At 39.5% G+C, this 20,812-nt stretch overlaps 1 protein-coding gene across 1 annotated transcript in view; it reads left to right on the forward strand.

Moving 5' to 3' along the window:
* The window catches only part of sntg2 (syntrophin, gamma 2), a 292,569-nt gene that overhangs the window by 264,753 nt on the left and 7,004 nt on the right, over positions 1–20,812 (forward strand). The window contains exons 16-17 of the mRNA XM_072280480.1: positions 15,772–15,864; positions 16,396–16,506. Coding sequence (XP_072136581.1) covers positions 15,772–15,864; positions 16,396–16,506 — 204 coding nt within the window. The remainder of the gene's footprint in view (positions 1–15,771; positions 15,865–16,395; positions 16,507–20,812) is intronic.

Genomic DNA, 20,812 nt, shown 5'->3' on the forward strand with positions numbered 1-20,812 from the left:
GGAAACTAATCTGCACACATCTTGGGCCTCGCCAAAAGCATGTTATTATAACTAGTTAATGTGTTTACACAATATTGGTTGAGTGATAAATATTGTTCAGGAGAATCTTTCTACTCCATTCCAAAATGATACCAATGTATTCACCTATGAGTTCACATGGAGTCTTGGTTTAACATTTCTTCTGAAAGTTGGCAGCTCCCACAGTGCTTCCAATGAACTGCACCGGAGTGTCAAGCTAGAAGTTAATTGATAGCCAGTCTCGTCTGTTATGCCTGCTGAGACTGAATAGCTCAAGACGAAATGAACAGTGAAGAGAGAATCTCTCTACTCTGTAAAGCAGAAGCCTAAACTATTATTTATTCAATAAAACATGGAGACTTGATGATGAACTACAGTGTTTCACTTGAAAATGTGAAGGAGCCACAGTCCATTAATTCCCAAACTGCCAGCAGCTCAAGAGAATTCCTGGCATTTGTGTCTGACCATTTATTTTTTACAGTTTTCAGCTCACATACATTTCTTACAAATCATTTTAACCACACTAAAGCTCTTCAAGAGTATCTTTGTTATTGTAATATTAGTTCTATAAATCTGTCTTTATGACCTGATCTGATTCTCTCTTCCATTAGCTCTGAGTTGTGTATTGAAAGTCAACGATACTGGAAATCCTTTTGACGGTTACTGGAGATTTGACAGGAATACCAGCCTGCCAAAACACATTTGGCTGAAGCGTGGTTGCTGCCAATACCCCAAACCTCAGAAGGATCGCCAATAGGATCTGGAAGGTGTAAAGGTGGGGCGGGGTAATGGCAGCAGGAAAGCCATTGGGGAGAGAAAGAGACAGAGCGATCCATTAACCTTATTGGAATATTCAGAACAATGTCTGATATAAATTGTTAGTGAATAAATTCCAAATATAATGTGTATGTGTATCAAGGCACTTTATGATTGAAATCAGTTGAGTTCTCCTACTATTTCATTTCTAGCACTTTCCTAGATGTGCCATAATGTGAAAAGCCTCACGTGGAAGAAGGGTAATAAATTTGGAAGTATAATAATATGGGAATGCTAAGCCCACAAACAATTTTCCATTAACTTCCGAATAGAAAGATCAGAAGAAGAATGCGTCTGGTCCTGGATAAGTTAATTTGTCTTTTCCTTATTGATGTTCATTTTTTCTCTTATTACATGTGTGGATATTTATCATACATGATATTTGTTCCCCATAAGATCCCACATAAATTCTCTCTTCAGTAACAAAAGCCCCTATAATGCAGAACCAAAGACTAAAACTGCCACATACTAAAGGTTATGCACCGCATTAAGGTTCATGTTATGAACTTTACATTACTTCCCATTAACTTGTCATTCAGAATTGATGGGAACTAAATCAAATCAGGGAAATTATTCACTCATTAGGTATTTAATACTTCCGTAATATTTCAGTAATCTTGTATATGCATTGGTTGATTAAGCATTTTTTTTCCTATTTATATAATTATTTACGGGTTATATGTAAATATACATTAATTGCATACGTCATTCACTACCAAGCAATATGTGCAGGCCTCACGTAGATAGACTCATATTTCAGACTCCTGTGTGTTCGTTTGAATTAGTTTAATGTTTTGAAGTTACAAAACATAACACCACTGATCTAAACATTTGCGTGAACAGTGATGTGATGTTCAACCCTCGTATTGCATGAAAATCTACAAGACAGTATTAGTAAGTTGTGGTTGCCAAGGGTCGGTGTTTAATGTGGAGCTGTTATGAACACACTTACTCATTTTTAGATAAAAATAAGGGAGGTATGAGTAATTTAATTTCCTTTTTGAATGGTAGCCTCGAATGGAACAGCAGGTTAGTGCACTAGCTGGTGATGCTGCCTCATATATCCAGCAAAAGTGTTTGAACCTGACCTTGGCTGTTTTCTGTGTAAAGTTTATGAATTTTCCTTGTACCCACCTTCGTTACCTCCTCAAGCCAAAGATGTGATGTTGGAAGGTTAATTAACTCCTGTAAATTGTTCCTAGTGTAGATGGATGATGAGAATTAAATGAAACCGGGAAATGGTTTGAGTTGATGCATTTAATGGGGATACAAACAGAGAAACAGGATTGGAGTAGATGGATGATGAGAATTAAATGAAACCGGGAAATGGTTTGAGTTGGTGCATTTAGTGGGCTTACAAACAGAGAAACAGGATTGGAGTAGATGGATGCTTGATGAGGCTTGACATAGAAGACTGAAGGAATCCTTTATGTGTTTTAATGTTTTATGCTTCATTTAAACATTGGTTTAAAATGTAAAGTGGCTTGACCTAAGCATTAGTAAGATGCAAATAGAAAACAGTTACCAATGTCATTTTCAAAATGTGCTGAACTCTCCTAGCATCATGAGGTTTACCATGAATATAGTTGTATAAGTGTTAAACTTGTGGCCCATTCACTTGCAGATTCACAATCTTTTTGCAAAAAGTTAGTTATCGGAAAGCAATATTTAGATATGGTATGATTTAGTTTTATTAAGTACTGAAAAATGCATAATATAAATGCAGAGATTAATTAGAGATACCTCGGTTGAAATAAGCAAAAAAACAGACTTCAAAGTAAAGAGTATTTCCCACTAAACGGTTGATACTATTTGAATTAAGTTCTTAAGAAAATAAAAAAAAACAAAACGAGAAGATCTTTGAATATTAAATAGCAAGGTAAAACCAGAAATAATCTAATAACTCTGAAACAAAATGATCTTCTAACCGTTCGACCATGGAAAGCAGAACAAGGAATATCATCTGCCTATATTATAGGGTACATGCAGGTTCCATAAGTGAATTTCTCTGTTGGTCATTTGAAATGTTATGCAACACACACAATATGCTGGTGGAACTCAATAGCTTAGACAGCCCAGTTATGGAGGGAAATAAAGAGTTGACGTTTGAGCCAAGACCCTTCATCAGGACCTGATGAAGGGCCTCAGCCTGAAACATTAAATTTTATTATTTCTCTCCATAGATGCTGCTTGACTTGCTGAGTTCCTTCAACATTTTGTGTGTGCTTCTCAGGATATTGAGCATATATGGTCCCTTTTGTGTCTATGCTTATGGCCTGTGAACTCTTGACCAGAGACAGACAACAAGATAGATTTCTCTTGTTTTGCTACATGCAATGTATTGTTATAAATGCACATTAATCATTTTCATACAAATAACTAACTTCAAACTTGAGTGTTATATGCCTGCAGTAAACATATATTGGCTTACTTCATCAATGTGAGTGTTGAATATACTTGATTCTACCACATCACAAAAGGTCAATGTAGGTTGTTACATACCCTGTAACTGGGTTGCCAAACCAGCAGAAGTGGACCACTTAGTTGGAGTCTGGTTTAACAGAAACTAATAAAGTTTTATTAAAGAAATAAGTAACACAGTACTCTAATCGTAGGGATATAAATGCAACAGGTTAGCAATGATAAAACACACATGTACACAAAACTAGGGTAATAGGAATCAACCAAGCTCTATCGCAGTCTTGGGGTAAAATGATCAGTCTCAAGTGACACAGAGTTCAGTTCAGCTTAGTACTGTTTGCAGTAATCGCTGTTGTGCCGTTGGAGAGAGAGAGAGAGAGAGATATGCAAATCTGATTCAGCAGACCTTTGATGTTCTTCGCAGTTGGCTTTCGGGCGGACCCTTTGTTATGTCTTCTGTGGTCACCGACTGTGACCCCTCCACTCCGGATACGACCGTTCTTCCGCGGTGAACCCGGCACCCAGGCAAGGGAGGACACACACACCAGGTTCCCGCTGATCGTACCCTTTCACCCTGTGCATCTATGGTCGGATCCCGTGATCAGACCTCCAAACTTCCACCAACTTGTGGGGGCACACCGCTCTTCCAGGGTCTCATTATCTTGTGATCTCGTGGTGTGTGTCGTGCCTTAGCGAACCTGTTCTTTTTATCCCCCTGCTGGGGTATCGCCTGTCCATCAAACTTCAAACAGTTCAGGTTCAAAGCAATCGGTCTGTCAATACGTGAAATGTGTTTCTTTCTTGTTAATCTCTCTCTTCTCTCTTATTAGCATTTTGAATGTTTCTCCATTGTCTCCCTTATCTCTCTCATCAGTATCAATGTTCTGATAACTTGGTTTGTCATCACAAGGTGAACACAAAATACTCTGCAGATGCTGGGGTCAAAGCCACACTCACAACACGCTGGAGGAACTCAGCAGGTTGGGCAGCATCCATGGAAACGATCAGTCAATGTTTTGGGCTGGAACCCTTCATCAAGACTGAAGAAGGAAGGGGCGGAGGCCCTATAAAGAAGGTGGGGGGAGGGTGGGAAGGAGAAGGCTGGTGGGTTCCAGGTGAAAAACCAGTAAGGGGAAGGATCAAGGGGTGGGGGAGGGGAAGCAGGGAGGTGATAGGCAGGAAAGGTGAAGAAGGAATAGGGGAAAGCACAATGGGTAGTAGAAGGAGGCGGAACCATGAGGGAGGTAGTAGGCAGCTGGGGGAGGGGGCAGAGTGAAATGCAGATAGAGGAAGGGAGGGGGAGGGAATTACTGGAAGTTGGAAAATTCAATGTTCATACCAAGGGGCTGGAGACTACCTGGCTGGTATATGAGGTGTTGCTCCTCCAAGCTGAGTTTAGCCACATCATGGCAGTAGAGGAGGCCATGTATGGACATTTCTGAATGGGAATGGGAAGCAGAGTTGAAGTGGGTGGCAACCGGGAGATCCTGTCCGTTGTGGCAGATGGAGCGGAGGTGCTTGACGAAACGGTCCCACATCTACGTCGGTTTTCACTGATGTAGAGGAGGCTGCACCGGGAGCACCGGATGCAATAGATGACCCCAATAAACTCACAAGTGAAGTGTTGCCTCACCTGGAAGGACTGTTTGGGGCCCTGAATGCTGGCAAGAGAGGAGGTGTAGGGACAGGTGTAGCACTTACGCTTACAGGGATAAGTGTCAAGTGGGAGATCCGTGGGAGGGATGTGTGGACCAGGGAGTCATGGAGGGAACGATCCCTGCGGAAAGCAGAGGGGGGTGGAGAGGAAAAGGTGTGCTTAGTGGTGGGGTCCTGTTGAAGGTGGTGGAAGTTGCGGAGGATAATGTACTGGATCCGGAGGCTGGTGCAGTGGTCGGTGAGGACAAGGGGAACTCTGTTCCTGTTGTGGTGGCGGGAGAATGGGATGAGGGCCAAAGTGCAGAAAATAGAGGAGATGCTGGTGAGGTCATCATTGATGATGGCAGAAGGGAAACCACGATCCTTAAAGAAAGAGGACATTTGAGATGTCCTGGAATAGAAAGCCTCATCCTGGGAGCAGATGTGGCGGAGACTGAGGAACTGGGAATAGGGAATGGCATTTTTGCATGTGGCAGGGTGGGAAGAGGTATGGTCGAGGTAGTTATGAGAGTCAGTGGGCTTGTAGAAGATGTCAGTGGACAGTCTGTCTCCAGAGATGGAGACCAAGAGATCAAGAAAGGTGAGAGAAGTGTCCGAGAGAGACCAAATGAATGTGAGGGCTGGGTGGAAGTTTGAAGTAAAGTCGATGAAATTGACGAGCTCAGTGTGGGTGCAGGAAGCAGCACCAATGTAGTCAATGTAGGTGCCCTGCTGTAGTATCAGTCTATTGAATTTTCCTGGCTGACAGAGGGAAAAGGTATTGCACATTCCCTTGCTCTGAATATAATTTCTTGACAATATCTTATGCGACAAAACTTTCCTCAAACCAGACACAAAATTGTTAAAGCTATTTAGACGATACACCTTGGTCGTACTGTTAACAGATCTCTTCCTCATAAATACTCACATAGTCCCTTGCTCAGCAGCCTCTTCCAAACCAAGAGTTCAAATGGTGCTAATCTTTTTGTCGTGCTTACTGTCAAGTATCAGCACTGTTAAGAATTTTTTTAACTGTTTTAATTTATTTTGTTCTTAAGCACAAGCAAAGGAAAGGTTTTTATTTAGCTTTAGTGTACTATACGTTCATTCACAATTAAGTCCAGGCAAAAAGTGAATGTTGACTGTACATTTCCCTTCATACTTGCTGCCTTACCTGCTGAGTTCCGCCAGTGCTTTGTATGAGGCTTCACAATTAAAAGGTTTGATTTCAAAATAGAAAAAAGTGTCAAAATATGAGTTTGATTCTCATTCAACTGAAAATAAAGATCTAATTTTCAGCAGAACTTTGACATTTGCGGAATAAGGTATATGCCATTAACTTAAAATCTGTAGAATTGCTTAGTGTGTACATGGTACTACAGAAAACCATCTGTGCTTGGCAGAAGATATGTATTAAACCAATAATCTTTAAAACTTGGGCAGCAGAAATAATGAAGGAAATGAATGTTTTTTCATGTTTGCTTTCCCTTGATTCTTCTGATTAAAAGAAATCAATTCTGGTGTACAGTGAATACCTGCAGATTCTTTAATGTATAATGAATACAATGGAAATAAATGGGAAGATTATCCTTTGTTCTTCAAGGACTCTTCTAATCAACTTCCTACTGAGCATCACTGAAATCCTTCATCGTTCTAATTTATAAAACCAATATAATTTTAGATTGAATAGAGCTGAAAATTAACATGTAAGTGAAAATGTTTCATTTATTTCTTCCCGAAGAGCTACATTGGCAATAATATTGGACACTGGCCAAGTTTGAATCTTCCACATAGTGTATATGTTAATATTTGTGACATAAGAGTCACAATAATTTGTTTAATTTTTAGACATTTATTGGCACTAAATCTACTTCTTGGTCTAAAATTTATTGGTGAATTTATTAAAACTTACGGAGGAACTCCACAAATTCTGTATTTTTCCTATCAACATATTGATGTAGTTATAAAGAAGACAAGACACCGGCTATACTTTATTAGGAGTTTCAAGAGATTTGGCATGTCAACAAATATACTCAAGAACTTCTATAGTTGTACTGTGGAGAGCATTCTGACAGGCTGCATCACTGTCTGGTATGGAGGGGCTACTGCACAGGACCGAAAGAAGCTGCAGAAGGTTGTAAATTGAGTCATCTCCATCTTGGGCACTAGCCTACAAAGTACCCAGGACATCTTTAGGGAGCGGTGTCTCAGAATAGCAGCGTCCAACACTCAGGGCCTGCCCTTTTCTCACTGCTACCATCAGGTAGGAGGTACAGGAGCCTGAAGGCACACACACAGCAATTCAGGAATAGCTTCTTACCTTCTGCTATCCAATTCCTGAATGGATATTGAATCTTTGGACGCTATCTCTCTCTTTTTTTATATACAGTATTTCTGTTTTTGCATGTTTTTTAATCTACTCAATATACATAATGGATTTACTTGTTTATTTTATTATTTATTTATTTATTTATTTTTCTCTGCTAGCTTATGTATTGCATTGAACTGCTGCTGCTAAGTTTACAAATTTCAAGTCATATGCCAGTGATAATAAACCTGATTCCGATTCTGATTCTTATAGATGACAAAAGTTCTTCTCATCTCAGTTCTGAATAGCTGGTTCCTTGCTCAGAGTGGGTTCCTCTTGTTCTTCATACTCTAGACATGACAATAATCTTCTCTACCTATGTTTTGTTGAGTCCATCCCTGATTCTTCTAAAATGGAGGGTGTAGGCCTAATCTACACAACCTCTTTGGGAATCAAGGAATATAATATCAATAATAATAATAATAAGTAGTTTATTGATCCTGAGTGGAAAAATATTTTGTTACAGCAACAACATTTATAAACACACTTAGCAATAGTAATAAATAATAATAATAATAAATATAATAATAACTAATAATAAAAACAGAGTAATAATATGCCTGATAATAATTTACCAATGTGTAATAATAATAAAACAGATTATTGTACTATGATGTATGTACATAGATAAACTGTTGGATATGCTTATTGCATTTTCTAGGAAAATGAACTGTTGTATATTAAGATACAGAGGAAAAATTGTGCTTGAGGTAGGTCAGCCATGAACTTGGCAAATGGCTGATCTACTACTTCAGGAGATCAGTCATTCATTTAGAGCCAACTGGCCTATTGCAGCTCCTATTTCTGTACTGATATGTCAAACCCATCTTCCTAGGCATCAATCTCTGGATGCTGATGATCTCCCTGGATTGTACGTGCTCTTTATCCTTATTTTTTTATGATAAAAGGCCAGTAGACTATTTTTCCTTCCTAACTTATTTCCCTGCGCGATAACTTTTAGTAAATCATATAAATGGGTGATCAGGATCCTTTGATTACCAACGTACTTCAAACTCTCACTGTTCAACAATGCACCAGTTTTCTATCACCTTCAAAGTGACTAGCCTCCTCTTTCTCCCACATTGTACTCCATCTCCCGTGCTCTCACCCATATCACCATACAGCCTTGACAAGTCTCTGAATCATAAATCATAATGCCGTCCAACTCAGCAATGTTTTTGAACTTAGGTCTCACCTCATGGAACTCATTATTCTAGCTGCTGGGAGCACAGCACTGATCCCAATGACAGCTCAAGGTCATAGCCTCCAAAGGAACACCATCATTTTGTTTCTACATACTGTTTTTGAATATTGTCTAATCCAGAATTCATTATCCCGATTTCACCTGCTGTATTTGGGACATTGTTCAAGGCTTCTGAAAGCTCCAAATGCACCACATGCATCGATTGTGATTCAGCTATTCTGATCGTTAACACCTCAAAAATCTCTGACAGATTTTTCAAACTTGATTTTTCTTTCATTATTTCATATTGATTTTCATCAGTTCTAACAGTTTTAAGTACCCAGATACCAATTTCTGAATAGATTTTAATATCTTCCTCACCCCGAACTGATCTACAGTTTTCAGATTTCATTTCCTCTCCTTTCTTAAGCATAATGGTTATATTTGTTACCTTCTGATCCATGGGAACTAGTGGTATACTTTCACTTTGGTTGTATTGTTTTATATTCTACTAGTTCTGTTGCTCTTTTCCTTCAGTTTAATGTCCTGCATTTATCTAGCCCAAAGTTCATGTTTGTATCTTTCAAAAATAGTTCTACTATTTGAATAAATTGTTTTAGCTTTACTGATGAAGAAGCGTATAATTTCAAGTCATCCACGTATAGATCATGTGCAATTAGACTATCAGCTGAAAGTGTAAACTTATTCTGAGAAACATTTGTTCTTTTGATCAATTAATGCAGGCTGCATAATGTAATTTATACTTCTCAGGATAAAAACACATGCAATCACAAGAGAAGATACTTTTCCCACTGATGGCTGTAAACGGAACTATTGAACCATTGAACTATCTGTTGGCTCAAATTGACAACAGCAGGCTGGGAGGTAAACATAGAATCATAGAAACCATAGAAACTACAGCACAGAAACAGGCCTTTTGGCCCTTCTTGGCTGTGCCTAACCATTTTCTGCCTAGTCCCACTGACCTGCAATAGAAATCCTAGAATTAAACAGCAAAGAGATGGGCTCTATTGGCCCACCTCATCCATGCTGACTGAGATGCCCACACTACTCACATTTGCCCATTTTAAGTTCACATCCCTCTAAATCTTTCCCCTCTAAGTACCTGACCATCCTTTTCAAAGATGGTGATTGTATCTGTCCCCACTATCTTCTTGGCAGATCATTCCAGGAATTCGCCAGCCTCTATGTGAAAAAGATACCACTCAGATCTCCCTTATTTTTTTTCTTTGCTCTTCTTAAACCTGATTCTGACTATCTATCCTAGCTAGACATCTAATAATTCTGTGTTCCAGTGAGAATAAACCCACCCTATCCAATCTCACTTTATAACAACAGCCTTCCATTCCAAACAACATCCTAGTGTACTGCTTCAACATGTTCTCTGTTGCGAGCACATCCTTCCTATAATGCAGCAAGCAGAAATGAACACAATACTCTAAATGTGGTACAACTGCAACATGATGTTCCTACTCTTCTATTCTATGCATCAGCCAATGAATGTAAGCATGTCAAATGCCTCTTTTGGCTACCTTATCCACCTGTGCCACCACATCCAGGGAGCTGTGGACTTGGCCTCCAAGGGCTCTCTACCCATCAATATTCCTTACATCCTTCTCATTTACTCTTTCTGTCCTAACAAATCTGTTTATCCTGTTTATCAAATTACCACTACATTCTTCCTGAGCAATATAAGAAGGCTGACTTATTTTAATGTGAATGAGATACTTATTCCTCAACGTCAGCAAGACGAAGGAATTGGTTGTTGACTTCAGAAGGAGTAGTGGACCACACGACCCAATTTACATCGGTGGTGCGCAAGTGGAACAGATCAAAAGCTTTTAAGTTCCTCGGGGTCAATATCTCAAATGACCTGACTTGATCCAACCGAGCAGAGTCCACTGCCAAGAAGGCCCACCAGCGCTTTTACTTCCTGAGAAAACTAAAGAAATTTGGCCTGTCCCTTAAAACCCTCTCTAATTTTTATAGATGCACCACAGAAAGCATTCTTCTAGGGTGCATCACAACCTGGTATGGAAGTTGTCCTGTTCAAGACTGAAAGAAGCTGCAGTAGATCGTGAACACAGCGCAACACATCACACAAACCAATCTTCCGTCCATGGACTCACTTTACACTGCACGTTGTCGGATCAGTGCTGCCAGGATAATCAAGGACATGACCCACCCAGCAAATACACTCTTCATCCATCTTCCCTCCAGGAGAAGGCTCAGGAACTTGAAGACTCCTGCGGCCAGATTTGGGAACCACTTCTTTCCAACTGTGATAAGACTGCTGAACAGATCCTGACCCAGATCTGGGCCGTACCCTCCAAATATCTGGACCTGCCTCTCGGTTTATTTGCACTACCTTACTTTCCATTTTTCTATTTTCTATTTATGATTTATAATTTAAATTTTTAATATTTACTAATTTTTACTATTTTTAATATTTAATATTTGTAATCCAGGGAGCAGGAAGCGCAGAATCAAATATCGCTGTGATGATTGTACGTTCTAGTATCAATTGTTTGGCGACAATAAAGTATAAAGTGTTTAATACCACTGTTCAGCTCTTCTCATTGGACTAATTCAACAGTAGGTTCGCTTGGAGCGGAATCTAGCACGTGTTCTTCAACATGGTGAAAGGGAATTAAAGTAGCTTTCTGACCTGAAGTAATCTAACGCTAGGTTTGATTTTGCAAAACAAATAAAACAAAGCAAGCATAAAGGTTGCATCATATTTTTCTTTGGAGTTTGCATTTATTACCTCTTATGTGTGACTTTGTAGTGTCCCCGAAAGGTGAACATTGTTGTTGTCCTATTACAGCTGTTTCACCACAAGCCTCAATATATTCTTCAGCAGATATATTGCAGCATCATTTGTAACCTCATGGTAGTGCTCACAGTCTATCACCGTAGAGAAGCCTGGGAGCCAGCTATGGTTTAATACAGTGTGCAGAGCGATATGCTTGGGAGCCAACACTGATGAGGTGCCATTCTGTTGAATCTGGATGACAAGTGCTGTGAAAAGTAAAAGTAGGAAGCAATAAACAGAGATACGCAATCTCAAAATCAATGGATCAGTTCAAAAGGCTTTCAGTATGATTGTACCTAGTCATGATAATTGTGGATAAGTAACAATTATCCACAATTACCATGACTAGCTGGTGGGAGTGGTAGAGTTCAAGAACAACTCCATCCTAAATAATGGTGAATGTCAAGACCAAATCTGAAGCACTTATATACATGTTGAAACAGTAGTGCCAAGGTACTAATCCATTCTGACTTCCTCCTGCAGTCTCCAACATCACAAAGTCAGCTTTCAGACAATTCATTTCAGTAGATGTAACTTCAGAAAATAGCTAAGGATGCTGGATATAGGTAGACCTATGGGATCATACAACATCCCAAATATGGTAGAGTTACTGAGTTACACAGAAGAGAAAAAGCACTTTGCTCCAACTCTTCCATTTTGACTAACTATCAACTATTCCCATTCCTTTAAACATTCATCTGTGTACCTGTTCATCTATCTTTTAAATTTAATAATTGTAGCTACCTATACGAATTCCACTGGCAGCTCATTCCACATACCCCCCTATCCTTTGTGTGCAAAAACTGCCCAAAATCTTTAAATATTTCCTCTTTCTCCTCAAATCTAGGCCTTCTAATTTTATTCTCCTCTAATCTTGAACAAGATTGTGACCGTTCACCTGATCTACACCTCTCATTATTTCTATATCTCTGAAAGATCACCTCTCAACATCCTACACTCCAGAGAAAAAGCCCTAGCCTATCATTTCTCTTCTTATAATTCAAAATCGCCAACCTCAATAAAATGATTGTACTTAAGATATGCACTCAAGAACAGCCACCCATCCATCCATCCTCATTGTTCCACAACAGTTGCAAGTTGGTTCAGGGTTTTGTGAATAAAACATGTGAGAGTTATTTTATGTAGCCACAGCCATTTACTTCCATTATGAACAAGCTAAAAGCAGTCGCCTTACACTGGCATCATTATGTCAGTCATGATCTCTTAAAGTGAACACAACACAATGGCGGTGTTTGTGAATTCTCTAGAATAGTTTCGATTATGAACAACACATGTCATATGTCACCCGTTACATTACTGTACACAAGCTAACTGGAGCTTGTACAAGCCACCCAGCTTGGATGCTTTGATTGGACTAATAGCAGGTACCTGTGGCTCATCCAGCAGTGTGCTGATATGCACATGGTCATGTCGTGATGCAGGGAGTATGGTAGTGAAACCACCCAGGTTATGGCGGGCTGGTCTTTTCACCCTGTTCCAAAATGTGGAATAAGCCATTGTAAGGGGACTTAAGAGGAAGCAGAAGAGAATTATCAAAATGGTTTCAAGGATCAAGGATTTTAGTTGTGGGCAGACTGGAAAATCAATGCTCCATTATTTTTAATTCAAACTCTGAGATTGATAATTCAAAGTTCAATGTAAATTTATTTTAAAAGTACATATACAATATGTCACCGTATATAATCCTGAGATTATGGACATACTCAATAAATCCATAGAATAGTAACCATAACAGAATCAATATTTTGTCATTCAAATTCATTAAGAGATTTGGATATCCAAGAGAATAGATTCAGGTTATCGTGGAGCCATGAATGGCAACAAAGGTTGAAGAACTAACTTATTTAGACCTATACTTTTATTCCTGCATTTCCAAAGTACTTTAGACAGGTTCTTGGTGATGTAATATAAGATGTGGCTTCTTCTTTAATGATTTTTAAATCGGGATCCTCTGCCTTCACTGAATACTGCTATTTACCTTTAAGTCTATGTTTGATTATTTTTGCTTGCATCTCTGACTAACTCCATCTGGTATTTCCTGCTTTAATAGGTGACCTTATAGTGCTTCTTGTGACACAAATGATAAATAGAACTTGCTCCAAATATTATTTTATTTCTTTCACCTGTGCACCAGTTGTGTTTGTGCTATTGCAAGAGTTTTCTTTTAGAGTGATAATGAGGAGGCAGAAGAAAAAGTTACATAATCAGAGCTTTGTGGTAATGAACAGGAACCTCTTTTGCTTGTAGATTTTTGCCTGAGATATGAACTCTTGGTCAGTCGTGCTGAATATATTATTTACAGCATGTTCATCAGGAAGGTGCATTCTGTCTCTGAAACTGGACTGTGTATCACATGCAAAAAACAATCAAATGAAATGACTTTCTCAGGTGTTAGTGCTCACATTTCAACCCTGAACTTTTGATCTGTAATTGACAATCTGTAATGTACTGAGTGCAACATTATATTTTGCTTTATGCAAATGCAAAAGGAAAGTTTATATACAGGGGATCTGAAATTAGACAGGCCAAATATATTACTTAAATACATATTGTGATGATTAAACTTAAATACACATTGTGACCCTATTGTAAAGAAGTAAAGACATGGAAATAATGCTATTGATTTTTGCAGGTACACCCAAAACCCTGGGTGACAAGAATTGTCTGATTTTATTTCATCCTGTTGAACCAAATAGAACCACTTCTCACATTTCCCAAAGTTGTCCTTCACTTCCAATGCCATAGATCATTGAAGTCAGGGACTGGAACAGTCTGTGATAACTCAAAGTATTGAGTGCAAGATTTGGGATGTTACATTGAAGTTGTATAAGACGTTGGTGTGGTCTAATTTGGATTACTTGGTGCAGTTCTGGTCACCTACCTACAGGAAGGATGTGGATACTATAGAGAGAGTGCAGAAGAGATTTACAAGGATGTTGCCCGGATTGGAGAGCTTACCTTATGAGAATAGGTTGCATGTATTTGGCCTTTTCTCCTTGGAGCAACAGAGGATGAGAGGTGACCTGATAGAGGTGTATAGGATGATGAGAGGCATTGATCGTGTAGATAGCCAGAGGCTTTTTTCCCAGGGCTGAAATGGCTAACAAGGGGGCATAGTTTTAAGGTATTGGAAGTAAGTACAAGGGGGATGTCAGGGATAAGTTTTTCACACAAAGAGTAGTGAGTGTGTGGAATGCACTGCCGATGGCAGTGGTGAAAGCAGGTACAATAGGGTCTTTTAAGTACCTCTTAGATGGAGCTTAGAAAAATAGAGGGCTATGCACTAGGGAAATTCTAGGCAGTTTCTAGAGCAGCTTACATGGTCGGCATAATATTGTGGACCAAAGAACCTGTAATGTGCTGTAAATTTCTATGTTCTATGTTTGTTATGACTTGAGGTTGTGAATTATAGGAAAGTTCGAATAGGTTAAGACCTAATTCCCTGGAGCATTGGAGAATGAGGAAACAGTTGACAGAGATATAGAAAATTATGAGGGTTCTAGGCAGGGTAAATGCAAGCAGGCTTTTTCCACTGAGAATGGGTAAAACTAAAATGGGAGGTCGTGGGTTCAGGGAGAAAGGTGAATTGTTTAAGGGAAACATGAGAGAGAAGCTTTTCACTCAGAGGGTGGTGAAAGGGGAGCAAGCTGCCAGTGGAAGTGGTGATGGTGAGTTCAGTTTCAACATTTTAGAGAAGTTTGGGTAAGCACATGGATGGGAGGGGTATGGAGGGCTCTGATCCAGGTACAGTCAATTGATCTCGGCAGAATAATAGTTCAGCACAGACCACATGGACTAAAGGCCTATTTCTGTGCTGTAGTGACTCTAGAGTTCTAGTTTTTTTATTTACTCAGAGATACAACATGGAATAGGCCTTTCTGGTCCATCCGGCACCACTCAGAAACCCTGATAACCCTGATTTTACCGTAACTAATCATGGGACAATACAATTTGCAATGACCAATTAAACTACCCAGTATGTTTTTGGACTGTGAGAAAAAAACTGGAGGACACAGAGGAAACACACATTCCACAGAGAGGACATACAGAGAATTCTTACAGAGGACACTGGGATTGAACTCTGAACTGTGATGCCCGAGCTGTAATATCATTGTGCTTTCATTATCATAGCACCCTATGACTCTATATTGTACCCTAAAGTTATAATCTATTACAATTTCCCTATATTATCACAGCAAATTGGAAGTGGGCGCCTGGAATGAGAATAATAAAATAGTTGTTTCAAAAATACTTCCAAGCGTAACTAGTAGCATGCACTTTATTACGAAGTACTCCAGAATCGGACAAAGAAAGCTGAGTGGTTGGATTTATTCCCTCATAGATACAGATATGATTTCATGGTGAAGATATTTTGATTTTGCTGCTAGATGATAAAGCAATGCACCAAGTGTAACTGTGTATTTAAAGATGTATTTTTTGTGTAGTAACAAAGCTGTCCTTTCCTTTCATCAGTCAAAGACATATGAGTGCACTTGGCAAGGACAAGCACTTTCCTTCACAATAGACTTTACTTCTGGATTTACGTGTGTTGATAATGACACAAAGGTGAGGAAATACCAAATATCATGCAGACAGATAGTTTAATTTAAAGACAAATGCATTTCAGGTGTAATTTATAAGAATGTTTTTTTATTGTGAATCATAAAATTAATTTCATTCTGTTATAGAATAATCTATAACTTATTAGGCCATTGTAGGAGTAGTATTACACAAGGTTGATCTATTTGAGTGCAAAATCTGACAAATTGATTTCCAAATTATATTGATTACAGGTTGAAAATATTGTGGAATATAGCACAATTTTTCAGTGAAATTACACAGTATGTAGTAGTTTATTATCAGATATAATCATAAGCAGGAAAACTAATATATAAATTTGTAAGCATTTTTGAAAGATCTTTAACTTAAAGTAATATGCACGCTGTCTTGCACTGAATGGGTAATATTTCAAAGTGCTCATCGCAGACAATTTCAAATCACACAGAAATTTGTTTAGCATCAGCACTGGGTGCACAATTCATTTTGTTCATTTTATATGTCAGTAGACAAATAATGACAATCTAAGTTACCTTACAGAACATTATATGGAGATTCAAGTTTTCACAGCTCAAAGGCTCTTCTGATGATGGAAAAACATGTGTGAAATTGCTGTTTCAGAACACAGATACAAGGCAGATTGACATGAAGGTACCTTCATTACATAGAGTGAACCTACTGTAATTGTAAGGGAAATATTCTCTTATAAAGTTTAGTGGTATGTCAAAACTGCATTTTGCTTGTAAAGTATTTGAAATATAATGCAAGTCCTAACCTGTAACGTACATCAATAACTCAGGAGATCCGCAGATGCTGGAAATCCAGAGCAACACACACACACTAGATGCTGGAGGAACACAACAGGTCAGGCAGCATCTATGGAAATAAATAAACAGTCAACATATTGGGCCAAGTCTCTTATTCAGGACTGGCTTTATATCAAAATTATATCAAGGAATGATTATCAAATAATCCTTTAATTTGATGTTTTCTTCAAAGTAGTAAACCATGGAATTTTTCTTTTCAAACCTATCTGTACTTGCATTTTTTGATATCTTATCAAGAATACTTTGTCAATTAGAAGCTAATTCCACACAATATCATGGTTAAAAAATGTCTTCCCTCTCAATATTTTGATGCTCATACTTTGGCAAAATGGAACAAAGACTGTCTTATAACAATTCTATTTTATATCCTTTCCTTACTCACAACAGTACCCACCTGAGGAATTAAAAATATATTTATATTTATTAGCAATTATTCAAATAATCATATCGAGAATCTCAAAGCCTTGCAGAAGTGGTGAAAGAAGTGGAGCACCTAACAAACGAGCCACTATTCACCCCATCTGCCTATTATTTCGTTGATTCTGCAGTTCCCAAATTAGCCACATCAGAATCAACAAAACTGAAGTGGAAACAAGTTACCCTTGATCAGGAGGTGAAGAAACAGGAAAAAGAATCTGTCCTGAATAATCAGCAATTTTTATTTTTGCAGTAATCTTACTACTGAATTTAACTTTGTCACATACTTGGCCATCAAACATTCTTGCTGTTGAAAGATATTTTAATTTAAAGCATGATCAAACAAACCATTGGACCAGATTTTTCTGGAACAACACAACACGTGAATGAAATTAGTCAATATTAATGCAAACCAACAAGTGGTTTAAACAGATTAAAAAGTTTGCTCTGCTGCAAATCTCCAAAACTTGGTTATAATCTTATGCTACTCAGTTATTTGTTTCACACTGGTGGTATCCTTCCCTTGGCCACTAGACACAATGTGGAAAGTTAAATCCTTCTTTTGTGCCTGTTTAACGCTACAATATTTAATAATGCAATGACAGTCAAACAATTAGGCCCAGAATAGGAATATTAGTTGTTCAATCTTATTCTTGAATCTGTTTTTTTTTTGAAATTTATTGAATATCAAAGAAAAAGCAAAGTGCTTCTTATATTTTTTCTGTCCTCCTCCTCTCTCCACATTCCATATTTTTATGTTTTATCAAGGCTTTGCTAACTCAGTTTTAGATTCTATTGTTAATTTTTGTAAATGAGGTCGTATACATGTGTCTACCAGGCACATAGACATAACTGACAAGATTCAGTGATGGCCCATGTGAAGACACAGACCTGGAATGAACAGATCACTGAATTTAAAAAAGAACTTTACAGAATAAAGGAAAATAGTGAATTCTAGCTCAGCAGAGTCAGTAACTTAAAAACTCTCAAATTAACTAAAAACTAACTCTATCACTGTGGCTTGAAAGCAGTAAACAAGAAATAAATTAATACCACTTCTTTACCAGTTTTTAAATAAGTCACTCATCTTTTTTCCCAGAACATGGACTAAGGTAAGTAAGGAGCGTGGTCATCACTGAGTTTCGATAAGACCGTAAAATATAGGAGCAGAATTTGGCCAATGAGTCTGCTGCATCATTTCATCATGGCTGATCCATTTTCCTCTCAGCCCCAATCTCCTGCCTTGTCCCCATATCCTTTGTGCCCTGACTAATCAAGAATTTGTCAACTGCTACCTTAAATATACCCAATGAGTTGGCCTCCACAACAGCCTGTGACAATGAGTTCCACAGACTCACCACTCTCTGGCTTATAGAAATTCCTATTCTTTGATGTTCTAACTGGATACCTCACTATTCTGAGTAACATCCTCTCCATGTCTACTCTATCTTCGATAGGTTTCAATGAAATGCAGCCTCTTTCTTCTGAGTTCCAGTGAATACAGGCCCAGAGCCATCAAATGCTCTTCATATGACAAGCCATTCAATCCTGGAATCATTTTTATGAACCTTCTTTGAACCCTCTCCAATGTCAGCACATCCTTTCTTAGATAAAGGACTCAAAACTGTTCACAATACTCCAAGTGAGGCCTCACCAGTGCCTTATAAAGCTTCAACGTTACATCTTGCTTTTATATTTTAGTCCTTTAGAAATGAATGCTAACATTCCATTTGCCTTTCTCACCATCGACTCAACCTGCAAGCTAACCTTTTGGGAATCCTGCATGAGGACTTTTAAATCCCTTTGCACCTCAGATTTTTTTTTTAATTTTCTCTCCCTTTAGAAAACAGTCAATCCTTTTATTTCTTCTATCAAAATGCCTGACCATACAGTTCCCAACACTTTATTCCATTTGCCGCTTCTTTGCCCATTCTCCTAATCTGTTTAAGTCCTTCTGTAGTCCTCAACATGACTTGTCCCTCCATGTTTCTTTGTATTATCTGCAAACTTTGCCATAAACCCATCAATTTCATCATCTAAATCATGGTTTAATTAATGACTCCCTCTGTCTAAGTAGACAATAGGTGCGCCTGGTTTAGGGCTCAGTTGGGTGTGGAACAGCGTCGGCTGTGGCTGAATAAGCCGATTCTTGAGCGGCAGTCCTTGGCACGGCTGCTGCACACGGAGGCTGATGGCTGCGGCTGGGTCGTCACTGCCGCAGCTTTCCTTCTCTCTCTTCTGTCCGACCACAGTTGAGTTGGTTTTTCCTCTGCATTGGTAATGTCTGTACGTACAGCCTGTCGCCAGGTGCAGTGATTTGCAGCTGTCTCGTCCCAAGTGTCCACCCTGATATCAGCAGGCTTCAGGTCACGTTTACAAACGTCCCTGTAATGCAGCAGAGGGCGCCCTATGGGCCGGGATCCTGCGGCGAGTTCTCCGTATAGGATGTCCTTGGGGATATGACCATCCTGCATGCGGCGGACGTGGCCAAGCCAGCGCAGTTGTCGCTGTGTGAGAAGGACATACATGCTTGGCATGCTGGCCTGGTCAAGGACGTCCTTGTTTAGCACGCGGTCTTTCCAGGAAATGCCCAGGATCCGACGCAAGCACCATAGGTGGAAGCTGTTGAGGCAGTGCTCTTGGTGCACGTAGGTTGTCCAACTCTCGCTGCCGTAGAGAAGAGTACTCAGTACGCAGGCTCTGTACGCTGCAATCTTGGTGGCTGTGGTGAGCTTGTTGTTTTTCCACACTCTCTTTGACAGCTTGGCCGTAGCAGTGGCAGCTTTCCCTATTCACCTGTTGAGCTCTGGATCGAGGGACAGATGGTAGACTGTCGATCCTAGGTAGGTGAATTCATCTACCGCTTGCAGGGTGTGGTTGCCGATGCTGATACTGGGGGCTTCACTGACGTCCTGGCCCATGATCTCTGTCTTCTGCAGACTAATGGTGAGGCCAAACTGTTGGCAAGCATATGCCAGGGAACTGACTAGCCTCTGGAGACCAGACTGTGTGTGTGACGAAAGGGCGGCATCATCAGCGAGGAGTATCTCCTGGATCAGGACCTGACGCAAGGCCTGCTCTGAGGCGTGCAAGGTTGAAGAGCTTGCCGTCGGAGCTAGTGTGTAGGTACACTCTGTCATCAGGTGTCCTGAAATTGTACAACAATATGTGAGAGAAGAAGATCTGGAAGAGCGTCAGGGCCAGGACGCCGCCCTGCTTCACTCTACTTTGGATGGGGAAGGGCTCTGAGGATGATCCATCAAATTGTACTGTCCCCTGCATGCCGTCATGGAAAGAGGCAATGAGATTCAGCAGTTTTGGGCCCCTATCTTAGAAGGGATGTTCTGATATTGGAGAGAGTTCAGAGAAGATTTATGAGGATGATTCCTTGAATGCAGGAAGCGTTTGTCGGCTCTTGGACTGCATTCATCAGAGTATAGAAGAATGAGAGGATATCTCATAGAAACATTTCGAATGTTGAAAGGATGGAACAGAGTAGATGTGGAAAGGCTGTTTCCCTTGGTGGGTGAGTCCAGGACAAGAGGCCACAGTCTTAGGATTAGAGGGTACCCATTTAAAACAGAGATGAGGAGAAATTTTTTTAACCAGAGGGTCGTGGATTTATGGAATTTGTTGCCACATACAGCTGTGGAGGCCTGATCATTGAGGGTGTTTAAGGAGGCGATTGATAGGTATCTAATTAGTCAGGGTAT

This window comes from Mobula birostris, chromosome 2, assembly GCF_030028105.1.
Source record: "Mobula birostris isolate sMobBir1 chromosome 2, sMobBir1.hap1, whole genome shotgun sequence".
NCBI classification, from domain to species: Eukaryota; Metazoa; Chordata; class Chondrichthyes; order Myliobatiformes; family Myliobatidae; genus Mobula; species Mobula birostris.